The sequence below is a fragment of the Pteropus vampyrus genome, unplaced genomic scaffold (genome assembly GCF_000151845.1).
Source record: "Pteropus vampyrus isolate Shadow unplaced genomic scaffold, Pvam_2.0 Scaffold3, whole genome shotgun sequence".
Lineage (NCBI taxonomy): Eukaryota > Metazoa > Chordata > Mammalia > Chiroptera > Pteropodidae > Pteropus > Pteropus vampyrus.
The window spans coordinates 18,083,104-18,094,268 of record NW_011888784.1 but is presented as its reverse complement, the minus strand read 5'-3'; the positions used below and the strand labels follow the sequence as shown (position 1 = coordinate 18,094,268).

Here is an 11,165-nt window from a genome sequence, read left to right as displayed (position 1 = left end):
TATTGCCTAAGGAGTTGACCTGGTGTCAAGACTTCAATGTGAAGCCCAGGAAAAGGTTGGATGAAGACTAAAAGGAAGGCTGTAGGCAACATCAGATTTTGCACAACAAAATGGGAAACCAAGATAACCAGTTAGGGAATGAAAAAGAAAAGCGGAAAATGATATAAATAAGAGGTAGCTTCCTTAATACCAAGAATGAGAGACTTGGAAACTATTATGAGCCATGAAGTCCCTTTCACAGGTAAATCACTGGTTAAGCTTCTGGGAAAGATGAATGACATCATGGTAAAATGTCAGCTGTAAAGCAAAATGGAGACTGGAGCTATGACTCTTCCCAACTAAGCATCCTCTTCTCTCGTATAATATTAGCAGCTAACATATATTGAGTGCTCGGTGTCAACTCTTTTTATGAATTAACTCTTTAAACTCTGACAACACATCAAGTAGAGTCCTCCAACTCCCTCATACCGGTTCTACAAGTGAGGAAACTAGACTCAAAGTTAAGTGACTTCTGAAACTCCACAGTTAGTAAGGGTGGAGATGGGAGTTTGCATCAAGGCACTTTTTCTGGAGTCTTTGCACTTACTGTTATAATGGTGGCTGCCAAAGAGACTTAAACTCCCAGGCAAGCAACTGCTTGCCTCTGAGACAAGCCATCTTTCTAGCAGGACAGCTAGGAGAACAGCTAAGGAAGGGCTTTGACAGGAGGAATCTTATATGCATATAATTTTTATAAGGTTTTAGAATTAGTGCCCATTTTAAGAAGTGGATATGCTTCTTTCCATCTAATTACTTTCATAGTATTTCAAACTAGGCAAGCCTTTGCGGAGGCTTCAACAATCTTTGCAATATATGTTCTGAACCATTGGATATATAATACCCAGTTATCAAGTGATTACTATGAAGACATACTCAATCGACAAACATTCTAAAGTCAAAATAAAACAACTCTTTCCATTATCCAATTTTCTTAATTGATTTTTGTTAATATAAATAGGTTGTATATGTGATTTATTTAAAATCAGTATTATTAGGAGTGCCCTTTAGGTGGATAACTCTGTATAACTTTCATGTTTAAAATCCATTTTTTATTCAAATGTCTTATAGTCACCCCAGGAAAAGAGTTCTCTATTATTATCCGCCACTTTAGGATGGGAAAAAAAGCAGACACAGAGAAATTATTCAACTTAACCAATATCTCATAGCATTACAGTTTTTAGAATAGAAAATTATATAAATGTGGTGATAACAATGGACCAATGATCTCTCTAAATCAAACTTTAACATTCTAAAAAATGTAGCACAGGATTCCAAAGAGACTCATTTCTCTAAGTAAGAAAATAAAATCCCATAAGCTCATATCAGACACATGATTAATGAACTCATACTAATTTTTAAAAACTACTCAATTTACTTTATCATAACTAGTAATATACAAGAATTTTGAACATAATTTATTAAAAATAACTTTGAGAAGTAGCATATTTGACTGAGCAGTAATAAAACTATTAAAAAGATAATCTGATTATTGAATAATTACCCAATATCAATCTTTAAAAAATGTTATAAGCTAACCTTGTGAATTCAAGATAGGTATATCACTAATAAGCTTAAATATTAGAAATACATTTAAAATGTCCAAATGGTTAGCACATATAGAAAAATCACTGACTGAAATCAGCCGTGAAACCTAGCCTGGAATTTGGTTGACTATTAAGTTTAATTTTGTCTTAGTCTTTCAAAATTTAAATAGTTTGCTCTACATTCATTAAAAATTTTTAATTTTAAAATACTAAAAAATAACTTTACAAACATATAGGTATGGCCAGAAATGTCATCTAAAAAGTTATAAAATAATTGTTCCTAGAGCTTTCACAATCCCTGTATTTCAAAGTTTATTTTAAAAACCATCACTACTTTTTATTTATAAACAGTATCCTTACATTAAAGACATGAGCTGTAAAAATTCTATTGTATACGAAATAGCCACATCACAATTTCCATTACACTATTCTTTTTGTTAACATAGAAAGTTGCATCTAATAAAAATATGACACATTTCTAGTTTCAAAGGCAAAATTAAAGGTTCTTTGTTGAAGAGATAATGAAGCAATCACCAAGATATTTGAAATAAGAAAGTCGACTTTACATTGGTTTTAAGAAAAACCAAGAATACATGCCCTCATATAAAATAGAAATGGAATAATTCACTTTATAAGAGGATAAAAGAGAGATGGTTTTTAAAATATTTAAATTCTTCAACCCAAGTAAAAATTTTAAAAAACAAAGAGGAGAGAAAGAGAGAGATAGAGGGAAAGAGAGAGGGAGATGGAGAAGGGAAAGGGGAAGGGAGAAGGAGAGAAAGAAAGAGATGGGTCCTGGAGGGAGAGAATGAGGGAGTGAGTGAGGGAGGGTGGGAGAGAAAGACCCAAAACCTTGCAATAGTGAAAATACATTCTTAAAGCACTTTTAAACTTAAATTCGACAACGTGGGTAACAGGAAAGATAGATTCAGTGCAGGATTTCATATAGAATACAACCTAGGAACCAAACTCCACCAGAATAAGTCAATGCCTATTTGGGAATCTCCCTTCGCATTATGAAGAATGATCACGTTACAAGAATAAAACAATATTAAGAATACAGTATATATACTTTAGAATGTTTAGGAGAACAGTCTTCAAGCACCACACAATTAATTAACTAGGTAATCAGAGATCACATTAAAGCAAAGTCTCTACAATTTTCTATCAGGTTATACTTTAAGTAGTCCATGATATAGACTTGAATTAATTATATTTTATTGCACTATAAATTGGCTGTTGTTATTATACCCAAATGTAAACAATAATGCACATCAAAATAAAGGGAAAAAAGTCCCAAACATAGTATCTTCTTTTTCAAAAACTTAGCTTTTAATTAAAAAAAAAAAAGGTGATAAAGCCACTGACTCTTGTAGGATTTTAAGAAGGCATTCATCTCTTTATGCATGTTTCTGCTAGTGTCTTAAATTTGGGTTCCAAATGATCCAAAAATTCAAGCCCATCCTCTTCTTGTCGTTCACTGCAACAGCCTACAGAACCAGCCACTGATCCTTTTCCTTCATAGTTGTACGTAAGGACATAGTCTTGGGCATGCTTATGATTGTCATCCTGATTACACAGCTGTACCTTCTGCCAAGGGAAAAAACAGAACATATTTTATTACTATTATTTTAAACACCAAAACTTACTAACATAAAAATAATGGCTTTGATTTACCTTTCATTGTTTAATTTTTAATCAGAGTGTGTCCTCTAATGGATTCCTACATATAGAAAATTCACATGATTGGTCTGTATGGTAAATCGCACTATAAATACACTATATAGCCTGTTTCTAAAAGTCACACATGTGACGGCAAGTATAAAAGTGTCTATTTTAAGTAATCATTACTTTTCCTTCAAAATTTTGGCTAAAGTGAAATGCATCCATTAAATTTAACCCAAATTAATATGGGCTCAGATCTTTCCACATAGGCATAATGACTGCACAGGCTAGAATTACCTTGTATCACACTTTTGATTTCTAAGACAAGACTTGTCAGGTGGGAAATAGTACCACAAAGTCATGAGAAATATCATTTAACTATCTCACAGTATTTCAGTAAGAACTAAAAATACAACAAAATGTGAGGAAAAGTAAAGATCCACTTCAGATCCGAACATAATAACTAAATCAAAATTAAGGAAATCTTAGTAGACTAATAATTAAAAATAAAGATCAGGCCACTAAATTATAATTATTTAGAAAGTTGAAAAGAAATCAAAATAGATTTTTGTAGGACACGTAGGGAAACTCACTTCACCGAGATGGGGCTGAGTGAAATTATGCCACTCAGAGTAAGTGTATTTGCAGTTGTCCACCTCCACGAGTCCTCCCCTGCAGGGGTCCAGGGTGTGCTGTCCGCCTCCTTTATATGATTCCAGAGTGTGATGATGACCAGCCCCCTGGCACGATTCCAAGGTCTGGTGTCTTCCTTTCACCATTTCAATGGTCTCCTGCCCTCCATTTTTCACTCCCTGACCAGAACTGTCCACAGTATGAGTTGTGAAGCCATTCGTGGAATACTGAAACGGAGCAGTTTGCATTAGGGAAATACAGAGGAGAAAAAAAAGAAAGAAAGAAAAAGAACACACTATGCAGATAATGCCATGAATTTTTGTGCTAGAAGGTAAGCTCTCTGAGGGCAGGAACTAAATCTGGGCACTCATGAGTACCTAGTTCTTGGAACCTCAGTACTTCATCCATTGTCTAACACAAGAAACAAATTGCTGATGTCGAGGGATTTGTACCTTAAGACAAATCAAAAAGCTTAATTTCTTTTTAAAAAACTTCTTAGAATACTGCACAACTTCAGTTGTTAAAGCCTTCCAGAGTCTCACACCTCAAAATAAAGATTCCAAGACTATTGTCTCACATGCATTTACCTTTAGTTTAAATTTATTCCCTTCACCTGACTAGAGCAGAAACAGAAATAATGATTAGTATTTTTATTCAGTGTCTCATCTAGGCCCCCTATAACTAAAACAAAAATAATAGAAATAAAGTTGCCATAAAAATCAGCTGTAATAATAAATCCTTGCAATCTAAAAAAATAAAAAGAAATCAGCAGCGAAAATAAGAACACCAAAGCTCTGGCCACTAATTTTCTATGTTGTGTTTTTATAGGAAACTTTTATCTTTTCCAGTACCTTCCTAGATGCCAGCATCCTTTGGTTTTCTAAATCTTCCCTTCTCTGATCATCGATTATGCTTTTTGTAGGGAATTTACTTATTACTCATCCACATACTAGGCTAGAAATCAAAATTGGGGCAATGGAATTATTTGCTGGCATTGCTTATTTCAGATATTTGACCTAAGGCTCCTTTCTAACCCACATTAGAGTCAGAAAACTCCATTAAAGTTCTTCTCACGCTGATCAAAGCTCGTAGTCCATTTTATTGCTGTTGCCAGGAAAAATTAAAACAATTATGCTAATAATATGTAAATAATTAAATGGAACATTTTTTTACAACACAAACAGCAGTTTCAATATATAAAGAAGACTGGGCCTAAAGTTGAAATTATGAGACATCTGAAGTAGAAGATAACAATGACATGATGAAAGATTTTTACTATTAAGTAGCAGCATATGGCTAAATTGAAATACCATCTGTTGCCATGGGAATCAATGTCGTTTTACCTGTTCTATGGGACCGTGACGTTTTACATATAGTAAGTTACCTGATTTCAAAAGAACTTTGTTCAGAAAAGATAATTATAGTAGTTAGGCCAATTTATTCTTTGTATTTATTTTAAAAAGACGGACTACTTACCACTTTGTCATCTCCAGGAGCTTCAGTGTTTGACACAATGAGGTTCTGCTGGGCTAAATCATCAGGAAATACTTGTGGTTTTTTGGCTGCTCCAGTTGCCCCACAAACTAAGGTAAATAAAACACCTGAAGAATGAGAGAAATTACTTTAGTTTATCAAAAACAATGCGAAGTTATGAACTTATGATGACTAATACAAAGATAGTTTTCTAGAAAATATATATTATAGCTTGTGTCAAAGTAGCATACAATAGAAAAGGTCTGCTCTAAGCAGATATGCCACAAAGACAAGCTAAACGCTTGTATTTCTGTGTTAAAATTTCTGATTATGTTGAGCTAACACTAGAAGTGTACATGTACTTTCACTATGTAAGTTAAATATGTGTGTACAAAATAGAAATACAACTGTATGTTAAATAGAAATACAACTATATACAAATGAATAGCACATAAAACAGTGTTGACCTATGAATGTGTCTTGAAAGTTTTTTTAAGGCTATTATTTGAGTTTATAAAGGAACTTACAAAATAGCAAGGCTATGCCCAACAATATGGCAAGGATGGCCCACTTTCCAAGTTTTACTTCTCCGTCGCCAGTCCTTGGAACTATCCGAGATGTGCAGTCATTTTCGGTAACACAGTTGCATACTATGACATTCAATGGAGTGAGATGTGACATGCCATGTCTATCTGTAACTCTGACAGGTACTGTATATTCTCCAAAAGGAGGGTCATTTTGATAGAAAAGTTGTGCTGCTGTACCTGAAAGAAAATAAAACCAAGTGCTATAGAATGTCACTGATTTCTCCTGAACATAAACAACTAGTAATAACATAGTCATCAAATTTCCCTACAAATGGATATTCTTGATGGGATAACACAACTGCTATGAAATTGTAAATGTGCATGCACTGAGGATTTCTAATTTCCAGCCACTGCAAACACATTGCCTATAAAACTTGTGTACGCTGCCTCGAGAAAAAGTCTTTTGGTTTTTGAGATAATATATTTATCTATCTATAAATCAATTCTTTCTAGCCTAAGAGATTAGGATAGACTTGTTAAGAGATCATTTTTTTTATCACAGCTTTAAAATTTTTAATATAATCATTCTGTGTATATTTTCTTCTATACATAATTCATCACACAGTAATAGTTTGAAATTCCAGACACAATGCTTTAACTTGCCACCAAGGCTTCTTCATGTCCTCTATTCTCCCTTTCCTTTCTTTTACAACCTTTCTTTTCTAATTTGCTATATTGGGAAATTAAGAAATAGTCACTGAAAACATGGAGTTGAAACTGTTCCAAGTCATTTTAAAGGCAAACCTAATTCAGTTTACAGTGGATCTTGAATCATGAAAGCTGAAGGGCAAGAAAACCAGGACATCCTGGTCCACAGATAGTACAGTCAGGAGACAGAGCATGTGTTGAAAAGTTAAGCGCTGATGTAGAGAGTGATGCAATGGCAATATGGAGAATCGCCTTTACTGTTTCCATTCTTGACACCATAGATCCTGTTCCGGGTAAAGTCAGAAGTACAGAGTAAGAGCCAAATTAGGGGAGAATTCCAAGTAGAAAACAATCAATTAGAAATAGTCAGAAGTCAAGGTAGCAGAAAGAGGAGAGAGAGTATGGTGGACACTGATACACACCCAGATCCCTCTGCAATCAAGGACTTATTGTCCTACTTGTTTGGGAGACTACCAGCATCTTCAGAGATTGTGCCTTCCTGTCAAAGTTCACAGCTCTCAGGGTAGCCCAATCCACTGACTGAGCAAGGAGGGTGTAGAGAGGCTCAACTTTGGGCCACTTTGAAGGGCTGATTAGCAAAGACTCCCCATGGGGTTAGCTGAGACTGTTATCTGGCCTGAGTTGCAATTTGCCTTCTCTTCTTGCCCAATCCTGCTTCCCTTCCTGTCACAGCTATTGATTCCAAGCAAACTCCTTAATAAAAATCTGCCTGAGAAACTCTGTCTCAGCGTCTGCTCCCTGAAGAACAGACCTATGGTACATGCAGATTCCATTGTGGAAAGAATCTATGTAGAAAGAATACACAAGTCAGGAAGTGATTATATAAGACCCATTCTAAGGGTGGGTATGCATGCGTGAAGTGAGAATGAGAATTCACACAACTTCTAAGGAAATGCCGGCACAGGATTGATTAGACATAGGCACTAGAGAGACTCACTTCCTACCACACTAAAACTGAGAAACTTGCTTTTTTTCAATGGTGGTTCCCACACAGTGAATGATTCTATTTCATCAAGAAAAAAAAAAAAAAAGTATTTTAGGATGGGGAGAAGATGAAGAGGGTGAAGGAGGTTAAAAATATGGAGACCAAAGAGATTAGATCGGGTGGTGAGCACACAATGCATTATACAGATGATGTATTATAGAATTGTACATCTGAAACTTATATATTATTGACTGATGTTACACCAATACATTTAATTTTTTTAAAAAAGAAAAGTATTTTAGATGTCCTTATGTTGAAAAGAACAAAGTAATGTTTAGAAGTACATACTGTTAATTTTTCTCAGTGTCCACATTCTCTGTATGTCTGAATTAGAATCACTCTCCAAACTGAAGTCAAAGGGTGGGCCATTTACACTGTCATCAGGATCGAAAGCAACAATCTCTGCAGAGGACATTACAGTTTTGCAGATTATCACTGTCCGTTTAGGTATTAATGGGCCATTATCATTCACGTCTTCAAGTTTAATTCTCAGCGTTCCAGTACATGTTCTTCCATCTAGAAAATCAGATATAAAAATACAATCTTTTAATGTTTTGAGTTTCTCCTAGGAAATTATACATTGAAATAATTTTTTAATATTAGGCACTTGTAACATATAAATGATAGTGACAAGCACAGTCACAAGCTATGTCCTTAGGGAACATTAAAAGTAAAATATTATCACTTTCAAATGGGTTGTCCATACAATAATTGCTATTTAGATTTGTCATTCAATCGCTAAATAGTTGCAGTAGACATGGAAAATTTTATGGAGGTGAGTTCTGACTGATTTTTAAAAGGAGAAAGGAAGAGAGTATGAACAGATATTTCTAGTACATTTAAAAGCACAAGGAAATTTGAGGTAGAAAAGCACAGTATGCACATCTATGTTCTAGACATAATAAACAGGAAGGCAGATTGGTGGGAGTTGACACCAGAGAGAAGAGCCAAGGGACCTTGGAAACCAAACTAGGGAGCTTGGAGTTTCATATCCATATAGAAAACACTGACGGTTTGGGAGCAGGGAAATTTAAATGTAGAAGGTATGTATTTGGAAGATTAGAACAAAAATAGTACATGAATATGTTTAAAGGGTGAAAGACTCCAGAAGCGGAATATCATTTGCCAAAGTAATCATTCTTGGGTATAGCCTAAAGAATTTTTTTTTCTGTGTCTTCAATGAAAACTTCCTAAATAACTATTTGTACAGGGCACTGTAAAATCTGAGGGATTCAAAGATGAAGTGGTCTTGGTTCCAGGCCACAAATTAGTAATAGTTATGATGTCCAAAGCTGAACACAAACACAGGATTCTATCTCTAAATCATTCATTCTTTCTGCTTAATAAAGGGGCCTTAGATATCAGGAGTGGGGTTAAAGGATGAAAAAAAACCTGTGCCACCCACTGCTTGGGGCTATGTCTTATATAAAGCTGTTGGTTGGTCTAGGGAAACTGGAAGACCAGGCACAGCCCTGTAGTCATAATTTTAATCCAGTTGACAGAAACTCTGATAGTTCCAGCATCATCACAGATCAGGAGCCATAGCCCACCAAGTTAAGAACTGGTTCTGAAAGGTAGGCCACAGAAAAGGACAAGGTGAAGGCAAACACAAGACTGCTAGTTATGATGGGGTAAAGTGGGAGAAAGGAAAAACCAAAAACAGAAAGCAAACCAAACATCTGCCATTTAATGTACACCTGATACTACGGCCATGCCAGCCTGAACAAGCCCGATCCCATCTGATCTCAGAGGCTAAGCAGGGTCGGGCCTGGTTAGTACTTGGATGGGAGACCACCTAGGAAGACCAGGTGCTGTAGGTGTAAAAAATAAAAAATAAGGGATAGTAAGTTGACAAGGTCCTTGCAATCTATGAGGTCAACCAAGGGTTGCCTCGCCTAAAAACAAAACAAAAACAAAAACAAAAAAAAAACCCAACAAAAATAATGTACACCTGAAAATTAAAATTCCAAAAGGAACAAGATTAATACTAAGAAGGAAAGTCAACGAAATCACCAATAGAAGATTAATTTACTTCATACGAGACATTTTTGAAACATGTATATTTAGTATCTTCGAACATATAGAGGAAGAGAATGAGTAGAATGGTAGGGGAGAAATATTTAAAGAGATAATTGCTGAGAAAATTAAAGAAATTAAAGAAAAACCGGGATCTTCAGTTTTAAAATATATTCTATGTGCTAAATAAACAAAAATACATTCATTAATTTAGAGAGAACTGGAATATTTAAAACATCTCCTAAATTCTAATTTTGCAGGCTACAGTATAATAATTTATGTTTATTTTAGTCAACATATTTATTTTAAAGAAGCACAAAATTCAAATGTATGTTATAGTAAAACTATACTTTACGCACTAAATGGATCTCATCCATTACCATTGTGTTCACACTTCTTTCAGTTTTGTAGAACTCATAGAACATGATTTTAAATTTTATATGCTTATATGGATTTATATTGTTTGTCTTTCTAATTTTATAATATACTATTAATCATGACTATGATTTCTTTTTATATAATTTCTTTTTATATAAGTATATTGTTAGTTTACTGTAAGAAGATAGAACTATTTTCTAAGTGCACCATAAGGCAATAAGTATGCTCTCTCTGTAACAAATTTTTCTGCCAAAGTAAATATTTTAAGAGATATGACTAGGTAAATTGAAGCTAATACAACCGAAGTGATTTTCTCAATTTTTAACAATTATTTAAATTTCATAGATTATTAACATTTTAAGTATTTCCCTGAATAAGTTATTTTATAACTACATCTAAAACTGAGGGTATTATTAGAAAGCAGATATGAGTTAATAAATTCTAGCAAACCTCTCAATTACTCTATATATCATCTGGGGAAAAATACATTTTGAGACTGTACAGAGCTGACTTAAAGTTCTTACCTTTGTCTGATGCAAGGATTATAACATCATATGTACCATTTGTGATGGTCTCTGCTTCTCTATCTAAGCTTCTGAAAGTTGTGATAGATCCTGTGTTTTCATCAACAGTGATCCAACCTTTTGGATCATTTACTTTCTTATACCTATTATTAATGATGAATAAAAATAACAAAATGTATCTTAAGCAAAATTACAATACTGGTATCAAAATAAATTATAAATTTTAAAAACATGGTAAATTTGGAGTTAATTAAATTGAATTATAAACACCTTATGCCACTGCTACTTCTTGTTTCTGGGTCATATGCTTTATATCCATTGCTCCTTGTATTCGCTGGCACATTTTCTTTAATTTGAACAGTTTGTACTGGAGGGTTACACTCTGGGCCCTCGTCCTGATCTTTTACATTAACAGTAACTGTTGCCATGCTCATAGTTGATCTCGAACCAGCCTCTTTAGAATATGGAGCTTCATTAACTACACCAATTTGCAGGGTCACCTGTTGTCTTTCTTCATAATTCAGTGGCTACAAAAGCAAGTGTGTGGAAAATCAGTTCAAGACATTTAATATTTGGCAATGCTAACTAGTACCGTGTATAATTTGTTAAATTTGGAAATATGTAAGTGCTATGTTGGGAATAGTCATGAGAA

General features: G+C 34.3%; 1 protein-coding gene and 1 pseudogene across 1 annotated transcript in view; one reads left to right on the top strand and one right to left on the bottom strand.

Moving 5' to 3' along the window:
• Positions 1-2,975: 2,975 nt before the first annotated feature.
• DSC2 (desmocollin 2) overlaps positions 2,976-11,165 on the bottom strand; it is a 32,610-nt gene continuing 24,420 nt past the window's right edge. Inside the window, exons 10-16 of the mRNA XM_011362580.2 lie at positions 10,784-11,040; positions 10,514-10,656; positions 7,884-8,111; positions 5,882-6,118; positions 5,358-5,482; positions 3,842-4,108; positions 2,976-3,173 (exon numbers count right to left, since the gene is read on the bottom strand). Of these exons, the coding sequence (XP_011360882.1) occupies positions 2,976-3,173; positions 3,842-4,108; positions 5,358-5,482; positions 5,882-6,118; positions 7,884-8,111; positions 10,514-10,656; positions 10,784-11,040 (1,455 nt within the window). The remainder of the gene's footprint in view (positions 3,174-3,841; positions 4,109-5,357; positions 5,483-5,881; positions 6,119-7,883; positions 8,112-10,513; positions 10,657-10,783; positions 11,041-11,165) is intronic.
• On the top strand, positions 9,297-9,415 carry LOC111741827 (annotated as a pseudogene).